Genomic DNA, 24,032 nt, shown 5'->3' with positions numbered 1-24,032 from the left:
AATGTTCTGGCTGTTTTCTTTCCTTTAGGCCAGGGTAGCTTTCTATCTCCCACAATGGAAAACAGGAATTGCCATGAAGCCTGAAAATAAATACTCAAAACCCAAATCCCAGAGCATTTTAGTAGTCTTAGGATCTTGAAAACATTTTAAGTAGTAATTGCCTGGCCAGTCTGTCAAAAAGAGTGCCAAAGCTCTGCCTAAGACTTTCAATTTCATTCACCCCTTTTGCTAACAAAGGTGAAGAGCTTTAGACCAATTTAAACTGCAAACTGCAATTTTATTAACACTATTTTTCTCTTAAACCAAGTTCATCATGCTGACATTTCCAGTGTTGGGAGGTACAGATAACATTAACCGTCTTCATTATTTGCATTACCAAGGAGTTCTTTCCCCATCTTGTTCTGAAGGATGAATAAAAGCTTGAGGTGTACGTTTCAGAAGATAAACTGCTGCATGAAGACCCCCTATATTCACCCAGACAGTATGTACCTTCCGCCAAACATGTCCCATTCCAGATAATGCCTGTGTATACATAAAAAGGAAAGAAGTAAGTAGCAGGTAATCTGTAGACCAACCAGCAATCTATTTGCCAGTAAGAAACTATGGGGGGAACAGAAAACAAATCATACTCAGTATCCCTAAGTTTAAATTAAAAGATCCTAAAGTTGTGACAGGGTGAGTTTTGGGGGTAATTTACAGCACCTTGGCAAAGCATTTCTTGTCCTGAGTAAGTAGTGCAGCTCGGCCTGTCCCTGGTCTACAGACACGGCTCATCTCCCGTAGGCAAGCTGGATAAAGGTTCCAGTTTCTCTTTTTGGAGCCCATCCTATAAAAGAAGATCCAGTGAATCAAACAGTAGATAAAGCTCTAGGACTATATGAAATGAGAAACTATTAAGAACTCATCCTCATTACAATAAGAAAATCCTGAAATCTACAAAACAATTGCCCTTTAGAAGCCATGGCTTTGCCGTAATATGCCAATAAAATGAGTAATCTGATTTATTAGTAAACTGCTTAGAAATATGAAACAGATGAACTGACTACAGAACTTTGACAACTGTAATAGTTTCATAAATTGTCCTCTTAATGACTATAATAAACAGATTATGTAAACGAAACCAATGATGAGAAAACATTTTTCCTGAAAATTAGTACCAAGTTTTCCTCAATCTTTGTGAAGTATCCTGTAATTCAACAAGGGCCAGGAAGTGGACTAAGGTGTGATGGCCAAGATCAAAATATAGTTAATTTCTACACTAAAAACAAAATTGGTGACTCCATCATACTATTTATAATTCTGAAGTGAAAGAGTGCTCTAAGTACTAAAAGGATTTGAAGGCTTCTGATAGAATAAGCTCTTAGAAGACAAAATGGGTATGTTTAACAGGTGAAGATAAAATTCATTTTTTAAAAGCCAAGTCCTACCTTTTTCCAAATGGCATGTCTGTTACAATAATGTCCACAGAGCCAGTTCTCAATGGCAGATTGCAGATATCCCACTGAACAGCATCTATGGGCAAGCCCCAGGACACTTTGCTATGGGGACAAAGGAAAGGTGCTTATTCTGAAGTATGATCTCTAAAAACATTTCTGGAGAGACTGCTATAAAATATAAAATGCTACTAAAATAATATCAATGACAACAGTAACTTAATAACCAAAATTTTTAAAGCAAAATGTAGGAAGAAAGCTTAAGGTCACATGATAAAACTTCTAATGACCAAATCTGTTAGTGACAGTTTAAAAAATGGTTTCAAAAGATGTCTGATTCCATCTACAATTTAAGAAAACTGATTAAGGAGTAAACAAGACTGACACAACTGCAAAAGATGACTGACAATAGTAATGAAACAGTAAACCATATAACTGAGAATGTAAAGCATCAGTGAACATGGGGAAAAAAAGATTATGAGGTGACATATCTAAAGTATGATAGAGGGATGCCTGGGTGGCTCAGCGGTTGAGCGTCTGCCTTTGGCTCAGGGCATGATCCCGGAGTCCCAGGATTGAGTCCCACATCAAGCTTCTGGCATGGAGCCTGCTTCTCTCTCTGTGTCTCTCATGAATAAATAAAATCTTTAAAAAATAATAAAAATAAGGTATGGTAGATCACTTACTAACAAGACCTAAAGAAACATGTAGGGCAGCCCAGGTGGCTCAGCGGTTTAGCGCTGCCTTCGGCCCGGGGTCTGAACCTGGAGACCTGGGATCAAGTCCCACGTCAGGCTCCCTGCATGGAGCCTTTTTCTCCCTCTGCCTGTGTCTCTGCCTCTCTGTTTCTGTGTGTCTCTTATGAATAAATAATAAAATCTTTAAAAAAAAAAACAACAAAATGTACCATGAAAATTCATCAATAAAACAAATGTAAAATGAATTAAAACCTTTCAACTACTTCTATGCAAAAAATGATGTAAACCCCTTGCTATTCAAAGTTGGACCACAGCCCAGCAGCATTGGTATCACCTATAAACTTACTAGCGAGCACAAACGTCCAGGTCCCATATTAAACCTACTGAATCAGAATCTGTATTTAACAGGATCCCCAGGTGACTCACATGCACATTAAATTTCAAAAAGCACTGCCCTAGACAACTAGATCACATAGACAAGTACATAACCAACGATGTAAAAAGAAACCAAAATACAGAATTGTACAAATCTATAGGGTATGTTCAAAAGGAGTGCTTATTAGCATTAAAGGTATAAAAAATTTTTATCATTAAAACATTTATAGCACATAACTTAAAATTTAAATAACAAGTTAAAAAACCTCAACAGGAAATTGGAATAAAAAACAAGCCATGAGGGATCCCTGGGTGGCACAGCGGTTTGGCACCTGCCTTTGGCCTAGGGCGCAATCCTGGAGACCCGGGATCGAATCCCACGTTGGGCTCCCGCTGCATGGAGCCTGCTTCTCTCTCTGCCTATGTCTCTGCCCCCCCCCCCCCCGTGACTATCATAAATAAATTAAAATTAAAAAAAAAAAAAAAAGCCATGAGCATCAAAGCCCAGAATAAACAATATATGAATTAACTAAACAAATTCTGATTCTAATCAAAAAAGGCGGAAAATTTAGCAAAGAAAAGAGGATAACCGACATACAGACATAAAACAGTATGAGGCATCCCATGTGTTAAGTAATAACAGGAATATCTGCATCAAAGAGATAGATATTTTCTAAAACCACTGATTTCTAGTTACAAATATAAACCTCACCTTAATTAAGGGTTATTCAGACAGCTGTTTCTAGGTTTGATAAGGCCAATATAGGGTATGATGACTTTCTTGGGTTTTGTATTCAGAATGTGGAGTATCTGTATGATTCAACAAAACTGCTGACCACTGCCTACTCCTGCCACTTTCTAAGAAAAAGGCACCAGCAGAGGAGACCACAGAAACAATTTTATGATGAGGCCTCTGGTAAGAAACTGAAGACCAAATGACATTTCAACCAATTCTCCCAAAGACAGCTGAAACTGAAAGAATGGTGAAAGGGTGGCACAGGTGGCATCATGGAACATAACATGAAACAGTGGGCCAGGGCTTAAGATACTATAACAATAAGATAGCTCAGACTAAAAAAAAAAAAAGACAAAAACATTTCTCAGAGGCCAATGGAATTCCAGTGCACAGATAGGATCCAGCTGAAGGCCTCTGAAATATTGCTTGCAGAAGGATTTGGAGTGGGATAGTAGGAGGGGGAGTTTTGGTAGCCCTTCAAATGTCTGATGTCAAGCATTATGTGACCTAGAGCTAAGATTCTTTAGGGATCCAAATGGGACTAAACTCTAGAAGGTAGAGAGGAACTCAGTTCACTATGAGACAATACTAGTACTCCAAGCTGAGCAAAGATGGAATTGACAGCCTTCAGAGACCGTCATTAGAGATGGTGACAGACTGGAAGGCCATTGGTCAGGATTTCCTATAGGACATTTAGGTACTGTGGAGATGGCTTTCAGGTTTCCTCCAGCCCTGAGACTGCCTTAAAGTGCCAAATAATACAGGAAAGGCTAAATAACTAGTATTTCTACACAAATATGCAGTCATTTTTAAAAAGACTATAGAAAAAACTCAAAAGTGTTTGAAAATTTGGAAAACTAAAATGGATCAATGCAATATTCTTCCACCATTTGGGAAAAAAGAGAATACAAATAAGGAAAGAAAAAAGGAAGACAAATAAACTAATTGCACTGGGTGGGGAAAATATAGTTAAATAAAATATTTTTGTAAGTTATTTTTAATAAGCGGTTTTAAATTTAATGGAATCTCATAGTTTGCTCATAATAGTTATAATGATGTCACCATGCACTGGGGGTATTAATTCATAAAGTTGATAGGAAACATGATTAAGTCTAAGAAATGCTACAAAACTTTTTAAATTAGGTTTTTACCCTTCTTTAATTTGGCTCTTGGTCAATAAAGATGAGATGTTATTTGCTGCTCTATTCACAGCCAACGGATTATTATCACCAGCAATATGGTAACAGTTAGACCATTCAGTAGCCCCCTAAAAGACAATAGTATATATATATATTAAAACCAAAGTAGCAAAAAAAAAAAAAAAAAAAAAAAAAAAACCAAAGTAGCAAACTGCACCCCCCCCCCAAAAAATGAAATGATTAAAAGGAATATCATTTCAATTGATTGTCAATAAACTGGACAATCCAATGCAATAATCCAATGCTTTTCTAAAGTAGTAGAAAACTGCATGTTGTGAACTTTGCTATTCCCCCTGCTTGAGAAGCCCTCCTGTTCTTTCTCACTTGCTGAATTCCTATGTATCTTTCAAGACCTAGCTCAAATGGCACCCTCTCTCACATCAACCCCAACCCTCCAGCTGTCTCTCATTTGCCTCCCCAACCCAAAGCATTTTGTACTTACTCTGTCACTGCACTTGTTTTTAATTATTGCTATACCTGTCTGCCTTTCAAAGAATCTCCCTAAGGACAAGTCTGATATTTTATTCAATCCTTCAGCCAGCAGTGTCTGGCACAAAGTAAGCATTATAGACCTAAAATAAAACCGTGGTTTGAAAAACTTAACCAAATTAAAGTGACCAACCTATGCCCTTTTGTGATTACAGGATTTTATATAATCTGATATACTGAGGTACTTGAAAATTTCAAAATGTAATATCCACTGCACAGGCCTTGGAATGATAACCACCACATCATCCCTGAAAGGATTCTGTAGTATTAAGTCAAAAACATATCAACAGAACGTAAATACCAATGTTATATAACATTTGTGGAACATTGTTCACACTACCCTAGGCTGAACAATGTTCTACGTAGTTTCACAGAAAGTTTCTGACATGAAAACAGAGAAAAGTCTGCACTCTGTTTCAGGATGAGGAACAAATACTTCTTCCTTTGTAAACAAAAATACATCCATACCATGAACACAAGGCTTCACTACTGTCTTTTCCTTTGCCCACACACTTGAGGATGATGCAGAATTTGATGAAATCTGATTCCCTAACACTCATTTTTTTCAACTAAATCTGCTTAGGTTTTCAGGGTCTGAAAGAGATGGATTTTGTAGTACTTCCAAGTTTTAAAATGAGAACTCTCGATCACTATTTTATACTTAGGTAAACAATTCTGTATACATATCCTGTCCATTCCTTTCATAACTTCATTCATTCTGATCATGTATCAGCTTAGATTTTTCTATATTAACATCCTCATGCCTACTCTTACGTGGAAATGCCTCAACCATTTTCCATATCATTTGGTTGGGGGTCCCTTCTGGACTCTCTAGCTCTGTTGCATATTTCTTGACTGTGGTGACTTTCTCTCCTATTTCAAACATAGGCACATCATGGCATAATGCTAGAGAGGAACACTTTGCTTTGTTCCCAGAATTATTCTTGACACAGTTTTCTTTGTATGTGGCTCTTTAGTCAGAGTAATCTATTTCTCTAGCTCACACAGCCAGAAAACAGTAGTCATCTAGACTACCAAAATTTCCTTCTGGGATTTTAACTTCCAGAGGACACATTCATTTTCTAATTGCAGTCTGGATTATTTTTCCCTTTGTGGGTTGCTTTGGGCCTGTTCATCTGTCCAGTTTCTGCCCACTCATAGAATCTGTGTAGCTTCTTGCAGTTTATTCTCACTGGCTTTAGATATACTATACATAAGAAATTACTATGTCTCATAAATTTAAGTTTTTTTAAATAAACTTAAGCATTTTAAAGAGATGCAACCTCTTCCTAATTAGTTGTAGGAGTTTAGATAATACTGACTCAAGGAGACTCTCCTGTTAAATGTTCCCCACTTAGAAAATGCCTTTCAATTTCCTGCTTCACTTTAAGCAGTTCTCTTAGTATCACAATAATTTAAAAAACTATTTAAGAGCATTTGTGTGTAGCCATGTTAGACTTCTTGAAAAATCTAAACATTATAGGTTCCTCCATTTTACAACTATATTTATTCCCATCAAGAGCCTATGTGGATTAAGAAGCATAATCTCACTTTATAGAGATGCAACACCTTCCTCCAATTTATGCTCATGCATTCAATACATTTTCTGTTTAAGTCTACCAACTGTTTATAGAAAAGGGACTCACTAGTTTATAATTTTCAGCCTCCTCTGCAATCCACTGAGTAACCATCACTTATAATCTACCAGTCCTTAGCTAGTTGTAATATTTTTATTTTCTGATAAACTTAGTGCAATTCTTTGAAAACTTTTGGGTCCACTGACTCAACCCTGGTGATTTCATTCTGTGTAATTTGCCCATTCGTTCTAGAATATCCTAGACATATCACTTGCTTATCTAAAAGATAAAAAAAGTTATTACCTCTATTGGTATTGCTCCTGTTCCACACATTGGATCAACTATGATATCAGTAGGTTGAGGAGCACAGAGCCTACAGAAGAGAAAACAGCCTATGTGAAAAGACTTCAATCAATAACTAGGGCTTTCACACTGACTATTCCTGAAGCTTTAATATCAAGGACCTATTATGCTAGCATAAAGGAACACCAGTCAATATGCATTTTAAAAATAAATTTGTAATTAAGACATTGACTATATCCTAGAGCTTAAAAAAAATTACACATAACTAAAATACCCTCTTGACTTATCCAAAATCACACTTCCAGATGGAATTTAGCTTCCAGATCTTTTAATATATATGTATGTCTTTAGAAAACACATAGTATTATTTTGTATATACACCTATATCAAATAAGAAAAAAATCTCAACTGTGTTTCAAGTAAAACATTATCGATAAGTTTTGATAATAAGTTTAGTGGTAATTAGACATTCAGTATTCCTTTCCTTATGAATTTAATTTTAAAGGTTAGAACCTTACCAAAGATAACCGCTTTACTTTTGAACACTGGTTATTTGCCAAGCCATGGATTTAAGCTATATGTATGCATTATCTCCTTTAATCTTTTTAATAACCTTTCAGTTTTTCTATGGATTCACCAAGATTTCTCAGTATCTTTCCTATAAATCCCCCTTCCTAGGCAATCAGGTTGTTGTTGTTTTTTTTAATCTTAACTAGCTTTACTTTGGTTTCTAATAGTTGGACCCAAAGAACTCTCATATTCCTAGCTCCTACCATAATGCCTGGCAATAGATAATAAATAAATGTCTGTTAAATGAATGAAAAAGACTGGAAGCTGTTCCTTTATAAAATGGGCCCAGTATTCTATTATTGTCTTTGTACTGATAGGTTCCAATTATGCTGAACTATGACTCCATGGATGAATAGGGTGAAAGAGGAAGCAAAGACTGGAAGAGAAGGAAATATAATTAATAAACAATTAATCAATACCAGAATACGCCAGACATTGTATCTAACAGTTACTAAGCATATATTTTTCTGCTTCTACTCATTAACAATCCTTTAAGTCTCACATCAAACCCATTTCACAGTCTGAAGAACAGAAACCTAGAGAAGACAACTTGTCCTAGAGGTGGAAAGAAGCATGCTTTAATAAAAGGGCAAAGGAGAAAGGAAGCCAGGTCTTGGGATGCCTGGGTGGCTCAGCAGTTGAGTGTCTGCCTCAGGCTCTGGGACGGAGTCCCACATTGGGCTTCTTACAGGGAGCCTACTTCTCCCTCTGCCTGTCTCTGCCTCCCTCCCTGTCTCAGTCTCTCATGGAATAAATAAATAAATAAAATATTTAAAAAAAAAAAAAAAAAAAAAAGCAAGCAAGCAAGCTAGGTCTTGCCCTTGAAAAAGTGGAAAATCCCAGATGGTTCCTGAGATGCTGTGAGTATAGATTTTAAAATTATGAGTAGGGAATCCCTGGGTGGCTCAGTAGTTTAGCACCTGCCTTTGGTGCGGGGCATGATCCTGGAGTCATGGGATCAAGTCCCACATCAGGCTCCCTGCATGGAGCTTGCTTCTCCCTGTGTCTCCCTGTGTCTCTGCCTCTCTCTCTCTGTGTGTGTTTTTCATGAATAAATAAATAAAATCTTTAAAAATAAATAAAATTAAAATAAAATAAAATAAATAAAATAAAATAAAATAATGAGTAAAAGCTCTCTGTGTTCATTTACACATTATACCCATCTTTTGCTCCTTCCCCCATACACATTTAAAAAAATTCTCTGCTTTCAGGGCACCTGGCTGGCTTGCCAGTAGACCATGTGACTCTTGATTTCCTGGTTTTGAGTTTGAGCCTCACACTGGGCTTAGAGATTACAAATATTAATACTGAAAGTATAAAAATCTCTACTTTCATCTGCTTCACAGCACAGAAATGAAACAGCAAAATTAATAGCACACAGTATATCCTATGTAAACAGAAATGGGGTAACCCCATTCAAGAGGCAGATGAAAACTACTGTTCTCATTTTAAAATCAAAATAACAGACATGGTAGTTAAGTCTATTTTCAGGATTACAAGGAATCAACATTGGATACAAGAGAAAAACAGATCATTAGCTTTTTACCCTGTTGTTTATCCACTAAATTCTAACACAGTACTTCACAAAAAATTCAAGTGTTTTAATAGTAAAATTCAATCCATTCATTTGAGAGAGAGAGAAAGGGAGAAAGAGAGCACAAGCAGGGGGAGGAGCAGACTCCCCACTTAATGGGGAGCCTGATGTGGGGTTTAAACCCACAACCTGAGATCATGACCTGAGCTGAAGTCAGACACTTAACCAACTGAGCCATGCAGGTACCCCATGATTTATTTATTTGAGAGAGAGACAGAGAGCGCAAGCACAGGAGCGGGAGGGGCAGAAAGAGAGTGCACATGTGCGTGCGTGCACATGCAAGAGCAGAGGAGGGGAGGAGCAGAGGAGGAAGAATCTTTAAGCAGACTCCCAATGAGCAAGGAGCCTGACGTAGGTCTCGATCCCTAGACCCTGAGATCATGACCTGAATCAGAAGTCAGATGCTTAAACAACTGGGCCATCCAGGTGCCCCTCAAGGTGTCACTGTAATCTCGATGGCCAACCCATTCTCTTACCTGAGCATCCCATAGGCAAGAGTAGATCTAAGAGTTGTAGGTCCAAAATGTGTAATATTTCTTCGGTGGAGACTCTCTTCTGTCAATGCAATGCCCACAACAATTTCTTTATCATGGATGTTCAAAAGAACCTGTTAAAAAACAAACAAACAAACAAACAAAAAAACAAGAGAGAATAAAATAGGGGCACCTGGCTGGCTCAGTCAATAGAGAATGCAACTCTGAATCTTGGGGTTGTGAGTTCAAGCCCCATGCTGGGTGGAGAGATTGCTTTAAAATAAAATCTTAAAGAAAAGATAGAATAGGGACGCCTGGATGGCTCAGCGGTTAAGCGTCTGTCTGCCTTTGGGCATGATCCCAGAGTCCCAGGATCGAGTCCCACATCGGGCTTCCTGCATGGAGCCTGCTTCTTCTCCCTCTGCCTGTGTCTCTGCCTCTTTATTGTGTCTCTCATGAATAAATAAAATCTTAAAAAGAAAAAAAAAGTAAAAGTTTTAGGATTGTTCACATTGCACTAAGATTTTTTTATCCAAAACTTTATTAAATTTTTTACTTTATTATTGAGCTATACTTAGCATAAAGTGGACAAATCTCAAATATGCAGCACAGGGAATTTTTACCTACATACATACACTATTTAACTACCACTGAGATAAAGATATACAGTATCTATAGCACATGCCAGAAGGCTCCTCTGACAGTCAGTACCCACCCAAAGTAATCATTAATCTGACTAGTACTGCCACAAATCAGTTTTTTTAAACTTCACATAAATGAAATCTAGTGTATACTTTCAAATTTATTTTTTAAGATTTTATTTATTCATTCATGAGAGACACAGAGAGAGAGAGAGAAAGGCAGAGACACAGGCAGAGAGAGAAGCAGGCTCTATGCAGGGAGCCTGACGTGGGACTCGATCCCAGGTCTCCAGGATCAGGCCCCTGGCTAAAGGCGGCACTAAACCGCTAAGCCATCTGGGCTGCCCAATATACTTTTAAATTTTAAAACCTGTTTGATTCTTTTCACTTACTCTAAGTTCTAACCAGATTATCCCCTGAACTTTTATAATATCAACATATTTTGTACGTTTATGGGTTAATGTACATTTTTTTTATTTTTAACTTTTGAAAAGATTTCAAACATACAGAACTACTACCAGAACACTTGCACAATGAACTCCTAAATATACCCTGCACTTAGATTAACCAGCTGATGACAATGTGTCACATTTGCTTTATCACCTATTATTTTCTTAATGTGTTTTTAAATTTGACTCACTTAATAATGCCTACAAAATGCTTTTTTGTCGTATGGGGTTTTTTTTTTTTTTTTTTTAAAGATTTATTTATTTATTCACGAGAGACACAGAGAGAAGGCAGAGACATAGGCAGAGGGAGAAGCAGGCTCCATGCAGGGAGCCCGATGCAGTACTTGATCCCGGATCCCGGGATCACGACCTGAGCTGAAGGCAGGCAACCCAACCACTGAGCCACCCAGGTGTCCCCGTCCTATGGTTTTTCTAAAACACAGTTGAAATATAAGCTCTTCAAGTAACAAACATGCTCGTCTTCCACGTAACATGATCTTAACAGGAACAACAGCTGACACTTATCTACCACTTTCTATATGCAAGCCATTGTTCTATACACTTTGCATTTATTACCTCATTTCATGTTCATACCCTCCAAGCTAGGTATCTTTTTAATTTATTGTTTTGCTAAAGTACAGTTGACACAATGTTACACTAGCTTCAGGTGAGCTAGGTATTACTGTCTCCCTTTTAAAGATAAGGAAATTGGGTGGCCCCGGTGGCTCAGCGGTTTAGTGCCAGCTTCGGCCTAGGGTGTGATCCTGGAGACCTGGGGTCGAGTCCCGCGTCGGGCTCCCTGCATGAAGCCTGCTTCTCCCTCTGCCCGTGTCTCTGCCTCTCTCTCTGTGTCCCTCATGAATAAAATAAAATTTAAAAATAAATAAATAAAGACAAGGAAATTGAGGCACAAAGAGGTCCCCTTACTCCCCCCCACCAAAGTCCTACAGCACTGATGCTGGAATTTGAATCCAGGCAGTATGGCTTCAGAATTTGTGCTCTGAGCCGTCCAAAAAAAAAAAAAAGGGAATGGGGAATTGTTTTTCTGAGTTGATATGTAAGGAAAGTGTACAGAGAGGATAAGTGACTTGTCCCAGATTCAGGTGTCCCAAAAGCAACAGAAAATGACTTCTTGATAAAAATGTCAGCTGCTGGGGGTCATTTAAGCTGTGAGAGAGTTAAAGACTACTTAGCATGCCCCTTATGTGAATCACCTGTTTTGAAGAAGACTGAGACCAAGGAGAGTAAGCATGCTATAAAGAGGCATCTGGATTTGCAGATCTAGCAGAATTTAAGAAAGGGAAGAGCTGGGATGCCTGGGTGGCCCATTGGTTAAGCGTCTGCCTTTGGCTCAGGATGTGATCCTGGGGTTCCGGGATCGACTCCTGCATGGGGCTCCCTGCATGGAACCTGCTTCTCCCTCTGCTTAAGTCTCTACCTCTCTGTGTCTCTCGTGAATAAATAAAATCTTTAAAAAAAGGGGGGGGAGCTGGCTGTTCAATAGGTATTAGCAATGATGTCCTGATTATAGGAAGCTGGGGCTTATTTTTTAAATGTACTCCACATGTCGCCTGGGTGGCTCAGCGGTTGGGTGTATGCCTTCAGCTCAGGGTGTGACCCCAGGATCAGGGATCCGGTCCCACATCGGGCTCCTTGCAGGAAGCCTACTTCTCCCTCTGTCTCTGCCTCTCTCTGCGCGTCTCTCATAAATAAATAAAATCTTTTAAAAAATAAAAAAATAAAATGTACTCCACTTTTTTTCAATAGTAAAATTCTACAACCAAGACACAAAAAACCCCAAAAAACTGCTTTCATTCTGGTTGGATTTTATAATCTCAAAGTCCATATAATGTAAAAAGTACTAGCTTAAAAAACTGCAGTCTTAATAGCTCGCATCTACTGAGTACTTAGTATATACCAGCTATTGCACCAAATACTTAAAATGTATTATCTCATTTAACTTTCAGGACCCAAAACAAACAAACAAACAAACAACAACTTTCAGGACACACTTAAAAGTATACACTACTGCTGGCTCCATTTCAAACAGGCTTGGAGACCGTATCTTATCTAAGTATGGAGAGAAAGAGAGAAGAGAGAGGCAGAGGCACAGGCAGAGGGACAAGCAGGCTCCATGCAGGGAGCCTGATGTGGGACTCGATCCCAGATCTCCAGGATCACGCCCTGGGCCAAAGGCAGCACTAAACTGCTGAGCCACCCAGGCTGCCCCAGGGTATGTGACTCTTGAACTCAGGTGTCATAAGTTCAAACTGCACATTAAGGTAGAACTTACTTAAAATAAAACCCCTCAGTTTCTCAATCACATGAGCCACATTTCACATGCTAGAGCTAGTGGCTACTGTGTTGGACACTGTAGACCTAAAACAGTCCCATAATAAAGTTCTACTGCAGAGTGCTGGCATAGACAGTATATGCTACTGAAGACCAAATTAGAAAAAGATACATGTTCACTGATGGAACTGAGACTTGAAATGGAGAAGAGTTAAGGTTTTGATACTACTTGAAACCTGATGAACAATGGTAAATTTCAGGCTTGGCAAATTCAAATCTATTTACAAAATTATTTCCCTTTTATAAAGGGCATCTACAGGACTTGGAGGTTTAATGTTGATGGAGAAAACCGGTACAGCCCTCTTTTTTTTTCCTGCAGACACCATTATAAACACCACCAACAACAAATATACCAACTTTATCTTAATACAATCTACGTAATATCTATAACCTTGAACCATAACAATTCTAACAGAATTCCCAAGTGTAAGTGAAGGTCAAAACAGAGGTACAGGAAGACACCAGAGAGAGAATGCAAAGTTGTAGCAAATAAACTCTTCTTTGAAATAGTAGAAGTATGTATACTGACAGAAGGAACTTCCCTGGACTTTCACTGGTACCAAGAACAAGCAGAGGAGAGAAATGGAGGCTGAACAAGAAATCTTATGGACAAGCTCTATTTGCTGAGAGTATTGATAAGGTAGAGCTGGGGAGAGCTGTTTTTTATATTGTTAAAAACGATGAAGCTGGCAATCTCTTCAGGTTAGACAGAAGTAATGGTTAAAAGAGGGGGAAGTAGGTGGATGAAAGGAGAAGAGGGCAATTCACCTCTCACCTGACTTCCTTCTGAATTTTGTACTATGTATACATGCTACTTTTAAAACTACTTAAAATAAAATAAAATAAAATAAATAAAATAAAACAAAATAAAATGAAACAAAATAAAATAAAACAAAATAAAAAAATAAAACTAACTTTTTTAGGGGATCTCTGGGTGGCTCAGTGGTTTGGCACCTGCCTTTGGCTCAGGGCGTGATCCTGGAGTCCCGGTATTGAGTCCCACATCGGGCTCCCTGCATGGAGCCTGCTTGTCCCTCTGCCTGTGTCTCTGCCTCTCTCTCTCTCTCTCTGTCTCTCATGAATAAATAAATATATTAAAAAATAAATAAAATAAAACAAACTCTTTTAAAAGATAGTATTATTTATTCACTTATTTTTTAAGTAATCTCTACACTTAATATGGGGCTCAAACTCACAACCCTGAAATCAAGAGTTGCAGCACGCTCCACAAAAGAGCAGACAAAAAACACTCCACTGACTGAGCCAGCCAGGTACCCCTAAGTATTATTTTTTAAAAGGAAAAAGAAACCAGAAACAGTGAAAAATGTACCTTTCCAATTTCTAAATAGCATCTAGAATCATCCTTTTATTTTTTTTATTTTTTCTTTTAGAATCATCCTTTTAAAAAGTAAATCTGGGGCAGCCCAGGTGGCTCAGCAGTTTAGCGCTGCCTTCAGCCCAGGGTGTGATCCTGGAGACCCAGGATCGAGTCCCACATTGGGCTCTCTGCATGGAGCTTGCTTCTCCTGCTGCCTGTGTCTCTGCCTCTCTCTCTCTCTCATGAATAAATAAGTAAAATCTTAAAAAATAAAAAAGTAAATCTGATCATGCCCCTCCCTTGCTTAAAGTCTCTCAATAGCTTTTCATTGCACATTAAAAAAAAAATCTAAGTTCCTTAAAGAGCCCAACATAGCCTGACTTCTGCCTATTTCTCTTACATCACTTTGGGACTCTTCTCTCCCTACCTCACTTTTTTGCTTCTACTTCAAAGATCCTTGCTTCCCGATCTCTGCACTATTGGCTCCCTGCTCATTATTAATAGTAATTTAAAAGAGAAACCTGCTCTTCATAAAGCAGTCATCTCAAGTCATTCTCTTACCATTTTACAGAGCTTAACATTACATAAAGTTACTAGGTTTATTCTTGTTTGCCATTAAATCTTCTCCCAGAAGTAGGGTGGAAGAGACTTTCCTGTCTTGATCACTGCTATAAGCCACATATCTAGAACACTGCATTGGCACACGAATAGCACTCAATAAATGTCTACTGGATAATATGTGATTAAATGTTAAAATGGGTAGTACAGAGCCGCACTGTCCAATTCAGCAGCCATTAGCCATATGTAGCTATTAGTAAAATGAGGGGCAGCCCTGGTGGCTCAGCGGTTTAGCGCTGCCTACAGCCCAGGGCCTGATCCTGGAGACCCGGGATCGAATCCCATGTCAGGCTTCCTGCATGGAGCCTGCTTCTCCCTCTGCCTGTGTCTCTGCCTCTCTCCTTTCTCTGTATTCTCATGAACAAATACATTAAATCTTTAAAAAAAAAAAAAAGAAAGTAAAATGAGGGGTGCCTGGATGTCTCAGTTGGTCAAACATCTGCCTTCAGCTCAGGTCGTGATCCTGGGGTTCTGGGTTTGAGTCTCCTGTCTGGCTCCCTACTCAGCAGGGAGCCTGCTTCTCCCTATCCCTCTGTTGGTCCCCTGCTCACACACGCTCTCATAAATATCTTTAAAAACAAAAGAATAAAAAAATAATAAAAATGAAGTAAAAAATGATTTAAAATTAAAGATTTTATTTAATTATTTATTTGAGAGAGAAGCAGAGATAAAAAAAAAAGAGAGCATAAGCAGGGAAGACAGGGAGAAGCAGACTCCTTGCTGAGCAGGGAGCCCAACTCGGGGCTCAATCCTAGGACCCTGGGATCATGACCTGAGCTAAAAGACACTTAACTAACTGACTGAGCTAGAGAGGCACCCCAAATTTATTTAAAATTAAAAGCTCAGGGGCACCTGGCTGGCTTAGTTGGTAGGGCATATGACTTTTTTTTTTTTTTTAAGATTTTATTTATTCATGAGAGATAGAGAGAAAGAGAGAAGAGAGAGGCAGAGGCACAGGCAGAGGGACAAGCAGGCTCCATGCAGGGAGCCTGATGTGGGACTCGATCCCAGATCTCCAGGATCACGCCCTGGGCCAAAGGCAGCACTAAACTGCTGAGCCACCCAGGCTGCCCCCAGGGTATGTGACTCTTGAACTCAGGGTCATAAGTTCAAACTGCACATTAAGGGTAGAACTTACTTAAAATAAAACCCCTCAGTTTCTCAATCACATGAGCTACATTTCACATGCTAGAGGCTAGTGGCTACTGTGTTGGACACTGTAGACCTAAAACAGTCCCATAATAAAGTTCTACTGCAGAGTGCTGGCATAGACAGTATATGCTACTGAAGACCAAATTAGAAAAAGATACATGTTCACTGATGGAACTGAGACTTGAAATGGAGAAGAGTTAAGGTTTTGATACTACTTGAAACCTGATGAACAATGGTAAATTTCAGGCTTGGCAAATTCAAATCTATTTACAAAATTATTTCCCTTTTATAAAGGGCATCTACAGGACTTGGAGGTTTAATGTTGATGGAGAAAACCGGTACAGCCCTCTTTTTTTTTCCTGCAGACACCATTATAAACACCACCAACAACAAATATACCAACTTTATCTTAATACAATCTACGTAATATCTATAACCTTGAACCATAACAATTCTAACAGAATTCCCAAGTGTAAGTGAAGGTCAAACAGAGGTGCAGGAAGACACCAGAGAGAGAATGCAAAGTTGTAGCAAATAAACTCTTCTTTGAAATAGTAGAAGTATGTATACTGACAGAAGGAACTTCCCTGGACTTCACTGGTACCAAGAACAAGCAGAGGAGAGAAATGGAGGCTGAACAAGAAATCTTATGGACAAGCTCTATTTGCTGAGAGTATTGATAAGGTAGAGCTGGGGAGAGCTGTTTTTTATATTGTTAAAAACGATGAAGCTGCCAATCTCTTCAGGTTAGACAGAAGTAATGGTTAAAAGAAACCTATGCAGTAGCATGGAAATTATACCTCAATAAAACTATTTTTAAAAAAAAGAAGGAAGAGAGAACTCACTGCCCTACAACCCTTTGTCAGAAGGAATTTCACAGTGAAGCAGGGGAATTTCTTGCTGGCCTGGAACAGTTCCTGGCTTCTCCCACATGAGCCTCTCATCAATAGCAGGTTCCTCATTCATAGATGAACAACCATCAAAAGTTATCAGCATGAGATTAACATGAACATAAGAAAGGACAAAGGAGGGACGCCTGGGTGGCTCAGCGGTTTAGCACCTGCCTTGGGCCCAGGGCGTGATCCTGAGGACCCGGGATCGAGTCCCGCGTTGGGCTCCCTGCGTGGAGCCTGCTTCTGTCTGTCTCTGTCTCTCATGAATAAATAAATAAGATCTTAAAAAAAAAAAAGAAAGAAAGAAAGGACAAAGGAGGAAAGCAATAGAAAAACAAAGAGCAGACAAAAAAACGATTAGAAAGACACTGCCACAGAGCAGTTGAAAACTGTGATCAAACATGTTGATACGATAGGAAAAAAATGTAATGAGGAAATACCTTGGTAAAATAAGAGCTCCAAGCAGAGATATAAAAGCAGAAATAAGATGAGGTGAGCCACCATAAAAAGATGAAATAGGAGATTATAGAGTTCAAAGAGTAAGTGGAATAAAAAAATAAAACGACTTCAAACTTAAGACCATATTGAAAGCACCATGTACAAAAGACACTGCTGAAAACAATGTGAAAAGCAATCACTTCTTAACTCATGCCATTGAAGAGATAAAAAAATGGAGATTAGGACTATAGACAATGTGAATAATATCCTAAAGGGGAATGATTAGATTATGATGCAGTGAAATCCAACATATTGGCATGATGTTCAAGATACAGGAGAAAAAGCACAGCACAGAACAGTATGTATGGCATGCTTTCAATTTGTGTAAGTACATAAAATGCACATATTCATAAAATATCTCTAGAAGGATACCCAAGAAATTGGTAAGAGCTGTTGCCTTCAGGGAGGGAACTGCCTGGTATGGAAATACAGGAACAAACACTTTTCACTGTATATCCTTTGGGTCTTTACAACTTTGATCTAAGTACATGTATTACCTAGCTTAAAAAAAACAAACAAACATGTAAAGCACAGATATTACCCTTTTATATTTAAAACAGGTTAACCTGCTTTAAAAAATCATGACATCATCTGAATACTTAAAAAAAGACCTATTAGGGATCCCTGGGTGGCGCAGCGGTTTGGCGCTTGTCTTTGGCCCAGGGCGCGATCCTGGAGACCCGGGATCGAATCCCACATCAGGCTCCCGGTGCATGGAGCCTGCTTCTCCCTCTGCCTATGTCTCTGCCTCTCTCTCTCTCTCTGTGACTATCATAAATAAAAAAAAAAAAAAAAAAAAAGACCTATTAGAATACTAATTAACATGCTTTTCATAAGATGGGAAAGTATAATGCCACAAACAATGAAACTGATGGCCAACAGAAAACAAGAAGCAAATATTTAAAAAAAAACAAGCATTACTGATTACTGGGACATGTTGTAATTTAAGTCCATAAAGTGAAGGGCAACAATCTTTCATGGTCATACACATGTTCTTGTAGAGATCTAAAAATCTACCTTAACCCTTGCTGCTCTTCTTTTGGGACTTCCACCAGCAACCTCTTTTGCAGTTACTTATATATAAGGCAACTCTGACAAGCTGGCTCATATAGAACCATTACTTTGTAGAGATCAAAACCACCCAAAATAATTCAAATTCTAAGATGGCAAAAACATAAGAATTTAGGAAAATATTAATAATGTCCTAGTAAGTTAAAGGCCAGAATTTAAGATGGAATTTTACAGATGTTTTTAAATTTATTTTTTTAGTTTCTAAAAATGCCTGTTAACATCTACTCATGTATGGAATTGGCTATTAAAACTTCCAAACGCTAAGAAGCAAAATTTCCAGTAGCCTGCCTGTTATGTTCTAGTTTTATTGATATAATTCAGTTGATAATGACTATCAGAAGTCTGAAGGGTTATAATACTAGTGTTGAAAGTTCCATTTTTAGTTAATAAAATTTTGATCTATTTTCAGCCTGAATTCTTTTAGGTCTGATTTTATTTTTTCTAGGCTGTGGGTTCATATCACTTTGGTTATTGAATAATGCTTTGGAAATCAACCTGTTGCCAATAAATAAAAACTGGAGAATTGGGCAGTATATTATAGATCTTAAAAACACATTGTTTCTAATATATGTAATAAAACTGATAGAAGTTATCAAGCATCTGACTCTGGAAACCTGATCAAAAAACAATGTGGAAAAATACTAAGGCTTTACTGCAATCTATTTTCTTTTTTTTTTTTTTTTTTTTTTTAATTTTTATTTATTTATGATAGTCACAGAGAGAGAGAGAGAGGCAGAGACACAGGCAGAGGGAGAAGCAGGCTCCATGCACCGGGAGCCTGACGTGGGACTCGATCCCGGGTCTCCAGGATCGCGCCCTGGGCCAAAGGCAGGCGCCAAACTGCTGCGCCACCCAGGGATCCCTGCAATCTATTTTTCAAACCTCAACTTATGCAGCATATCAATATTTAGGAATCAGATGCTGGGACGCCTGAGTGGCTCAGCGGTTGAGCATCTGCCTTCGGCTCAGGGCATGATCCCGGTCCCAAGATCAAGTCCCACAGTGGGCTCCCTGCATGGAACCTGCTTCTCCCTCTGCCTCTGTCTCTCTCTGTGTATCTCTCATGAATAAAGAAATAAAATCTTAAAAAAAAAAAAAAGCTGATCCAAAGCAACGTACCTTTCTGTAAGAAAGTCAAACAATTTATTTCTTCCACACTCTGATGTTTTTCTATATTGACTTTTGTTAACTCATTTTGTTAATCTTTCATCTTTTACAAGAGACACAACTGAAATATAACATTATTCTACTTTCTAAAATGTACAATATAATGATTTGATGTATGTATATATTGCGAAACAATCACCGCAATGTCTACTTAACACGTCACCCTATATAGTTAAAAATGTTATGATGAGAACTTTTAAGATCTACTCTATTAGCAACTTGCAAATATGCAATAGAGTATCATTAGCTATAGTCACGATGCTATACATTATATCCTCAAGACTTAGTTTATAATTTTAAGTCTGTACCTTTTGACTCTCTCCCACCTGTTTTGCCTACTACCCACAATATTGATTTTTTTTTTTTAAAGATTTTATTTATTTATTCATGATAGACATGGGGGAGAGAGAGGCAGAGACACAAGCAGAGGGAGAAGCAGGCTCCATGCAGGGAGCCTGATGTGGGACTTGATCCCAGGACTCCAGGATCGCACCCTGGGCCAAAGGCAGGCGCTAAACCGCTGAGCCACCCAGGGATCCCCAGTATTGATTCTTTTAAAAACAACTCTTGGGATCCCTGGGTGGCGCAGCGGTTTGGCGCCTGCCTTTGGCCCAGGGCGCGATCCTAGAGACCCGGGATCGAGTCCCACGTCGGGCTCCCGGTGCATGGAGCCTGGTTCTCCCTCTGCCTGTGTCTCTGCCTCTCTCTCTCTCTATCATGAATAAATAATAATAAAAAAAAAAGATTTAAAAAAATAAATAAATAAATAAAAACAACTCTTGCCTTAGATGTCAGTTAAGTGTCCAACTCTTGATTTTAGCTCTGCTCATGATCTCAGGATTGTGGGATCAGGGCCCAAATTGAGTTCCATGCTCAGTGGGGGAGTTGGCTCAAGATTCCCTTGCTCCCTCTCTGCCCCTTCCCATCTCTTCCCAAATAAATAAATCTTAAAAAAAAAAAAAAAAAAAACTTTTGGAATGGCTGTCAACAAACCTCTGATTTTTATTGTCAAAGCCTCCCAGTATTCTATATTCTAAAAGCAGTAGTAATGCTAAGCGAGAGAATGCAAAATGTGGGAATAATCTCTTTGGGCAAGATGGCTGCAGGTCTCAGCTACCATGTTTGGGAAAACTCACCTTTGTTTCTTTGAACGGGTAATCTTTAAATTCCTTAACGACCACAAATAAGTTATCAACTGATCTCAGACAATGAACCTAGAGGAGGGAAGAAAAATGTTAGAAACAAAGTTCTAAGAAAACTTTTGAATCACAAACTATCAACATTTAAATATAAAAATCAGATATAAAGATTTTAATGAAACGAATACCTATCATTTGTACTTTAAATTTTTCCTATCTCCCCAGTCTGCCATGTTTTTAGTTACCCATTAGCTTCTATTCCCCTACAGAAATGGAAGAAAGATGGAAGGATAGCTTGAAATGTTACCTGGGAAACAGGTTTAGGGGAGAAAGGAAGAAAGTCAAGTGGAGCTTTACTATATTTCTCCTCACAGCTCCCAGGGATACACTGTATAGTGCAGTAGTTAAGAGCAAAGAGTTTGAGCACCAGCTGGGATTCTTAGCTGGGTCATTCAGCTAATAATCCCAAATAAGGCAGATTACTTATTCATAAGCCTAATGATTAATGGGGATAAGAATAGCACCTCTCGGGATGCCTGGGTGGCTCAGTGATTGAGTGCCTGCCTTCGGCCCAGGGTGTGATCCTGGAGTCCTGGGATCAAGTCCCACATTGGGATCTCCATTGGAGCGTGCTTCTCTCTCTCTCTCTCTGTGTGTCTCTCATAAATAAATAAAATCTTAAAAAAAAAAAAGCATCTATCTTTACAAAGCTGGTAAGGTCATCAACTAAGATACTGGGTGGAAAAATATTTGCTGGTCAATTCATTCCCCAAATATTTATTAGGTGTCTACTATATGCCAGACACTAAGAACTTGGGAAATATCAGCCCAAAAAACCTCAGACAATTCCTGCTCTCTCAATATGGTAATGAGATATTGATTAGCTTTTATTCTAGCGGGATGGCAGTTACTGACCACTTCTCCCTTTCACTGATTCCTACTTTTGAGCAAGAATTTGACATGGATTAAAAGAAAAATCTCTCCTTGTATGCTTCACCACCAAAGTCTAAACTTCAGCTACATTTTGAAGTAAATCAAAGGCGTTTGGCAGATATTTGGAATTTCTTCAAAAGTCACATAGGATTCTTTCTGGTGAAATTCATCCTCAGAAAATATTAGGATCACTTCTAAAAGAATAGCAAACCTATTAATCAAACATAAAATCAGTACTGAATGGAAAATGCAGTAATACTTTAAAATCACCAGATGTGGGGCAGAGCAAAGAAAAGCAAAAAAGGATTCAAGCCAGAAAACGATTGTAAAATGACCTTGTTAGAAAACTATTTTAAATATTGCTTCATTCAAACCTGAGCCAGACTTTCCACTGAAATGTCAAAATATATCTTGCCCCGGTCTTTGCTGATTTTGCATGATGACCCCAATTTCTCTCTCACTTCATCTGCAGCTGTTTGCTCAAAACCAGTTGGCACAGTGGCTCCAATAGTGACTTGGAGGTGCTGAGACTCACTTCTGGGACCACTTCCTATAACTGGTATAGACTTCTGGTGCTCATGAAGGCTCACATCCAGGAGTTGGTTAGTGGCTTCCTGAACATCAGACATGTTGGCAGTGCTTCCAAAATTCCTAATACAGTCCCTTTAAAAACAGTACAGAAAAGAAAAAGAGATAATGCCTAAACATTATCACCTCATATTTCAACTATAATTAAAAACACCTGCTTTGGAGGGCTGGCGGAAAAGGCCACATAACTGACACCATCATAGGTAGTCAACACACCTGAATCAATATTAACCAAAGATAAAAGATAACTGAATAACATGGGCACAGAGGACAGGATGTAAACGGGGATATTATTTAAAAAGCAATATAGATGTCAAGGAAGAAAAGGAGACAGAGAAACAGGGATCCCTGGGTGGCGCAGTGGTTTAATGCCTGCCTTTGGCCCAGGGCGCGATCCTGGAGACCCGGGATCGAATCCCACGTCGGGCTCCCGGTGTATGGAGCCTGCTTCTCCCTCTGCCTATGTCTCTGCCTCTCTCTCTCTCTCTGTGTGACTATCATAAATAAATAAAAAAAATTTATAAAAAAAAAAAAAAAAAAAAAGGAGACAGAGAAACAGTATATCCGCAGCATGCAATGTTTGATTTGGGACCGTCTGTGTTGATAATAGCCACCTCGTACAGCTAACAATTCCTCCCTCTTAGGCTGCTGGGATACATTCAAATATATTTCTACACCCAGTCTTTTTTCAGCTAATAGTTAAGAACATGGAGCTTTGGAATTGCAGGCATGGGTTTGACCTCTTGCCCTCAGCATTCACAGGGTGAATGGCATAAAACAAGTTTTTTTCTCCTCTGCCTCAATTTCCCTCATCTGCAAAAACGGGAACTAATTAATACTTGTCTTCTGGAGTTGCTGGGAGACTTAAGTGAGTAGAGCATACTGCCAGGCCCCTGACTAAAACTTTCTAAGAGGAGATCTATCTTCCTCCTGCGAAAGAGAGTCATGCGTTTAAAAGTGATTAACTGAACATCTACGATCTAACGACGGCAAACGTCCGAATGTCTACTCTGGGATCCATGGACTGGCAAACAGTATCTGAAAAATATCTGAAATAGTAGGCCAAATTTCCTGTCTCTGAGGATGGGGCGGAAGGGGGGGGGGCGCAGGGCGGGATTTAAGAGAGGTAGGCAGCGGGGATCCATAGCCATCGCTCGATTTTCAAAGGTTTTGGGACCCGAAACAACTCCAGTAGGCACAGAGTACCTACACTGTTCTTGCTCTGTGGCCGGGCAGGCGACGGTGCAGAACACTAATAAAAGTCAGTTCCAACCCCAAAGGAGCTCATAATCCCTGTGCATACAACTGCCATCTTCCAAACCAAGCAGCTGAAGCCCACGACGGGGCATATCCCGCCCCAGGTCAGACAGAGCCGGGCAGCGGCGCAGGCGGGAATGAGACCCACGTCTCCCGACTCACACCCGCGGGGCCCCAGCGGCAGGAATCCCGGCGTGGGGGCGAAGGCCTAGAGGAGGCAACAACAACAAAAAAAGCCTCCGCAATAGGATCGGGCTGAAGTCCAGTCCGGTGTTGGCTCGGGCCGCAAGACAAAGGTCGCCCCTCCCTCCCGAGGGCCAGGGCGCCACACCCGGCCACTCCCACCCGCCGCCCGGTTACCGGCAGCCGGCGCAGACCCTTCCTGCTCCGGCACCCCGCCAGCCCAGCGCGCTCAGGTCACGCCGCCGGAAGCCGCCTCCACTCTCCCGGAAACGGAAGTCGCTCAGCGCTAGGGAAGGGCGCCCGCGAAAGGGCGTGGAAAGAGGAGC

General features: G+C 39.5%; 1 protein-coding gene across 2 annotated transcripts; it reads right to left on the bottom strand.

The window, feature by feature from the left end:
• Positions 1-256: 256 nt before the first annotated feature.
• Positions 257-24,032, bottom strand: THUMPD3 (THUMP domain containing 3). 2 transcript variants are annotated; one of them, XM_041761599.1, is made up of 9 exons: positions 23,884-24,032; positions 22,053-22,341; positions 20,743-20,820; positions 9,451-9,581; positions 6,811-6,880; positions 4,394-4,509; positions 1,428-1,538; positions 703-826; positions 257-522 (listed from the first exon to the last, which is right to left on the bottom strand). In XM_041761599.1, exons 2-9 carry the CDS (start codon positions 22,305-22,307, stop codon positions 373-375), a joined length of 1,035 nt encoding a protein of 344 aa, XP_041617533.1. In that variant the 5' UTR covers positions 22,308-22,341; positions 23,884-24,032; the 3' UTR covers positions 257-372. The 2 variants fall into 2 exon arrangements, with proteins under 2 accessions (XP_041617533.1, XP_041617535.1); XM_041761601.1 differs by lacking the exon at positions 23,884-24,032 and adding an exon at positions 23,477-23,866.

The sequence above is a fragment of the Vulpes lagopus genome, chromosome 7, assembly GCF_018345385.1.
Source record: "Vulpes lagopus strain Blue_001 chromosome 7, ASM1834538v1, whole genome shotgun sequence".
NCBI classification, from domain to species: Eukaryota; Metazoa; Chordata; class Mammalia; order Carnivora; family Canidae; genus Vulpes; species Vulpes lagopus.
This window is presented reverse-complemented; position numbering and strand designations above follow the sequence as displayed.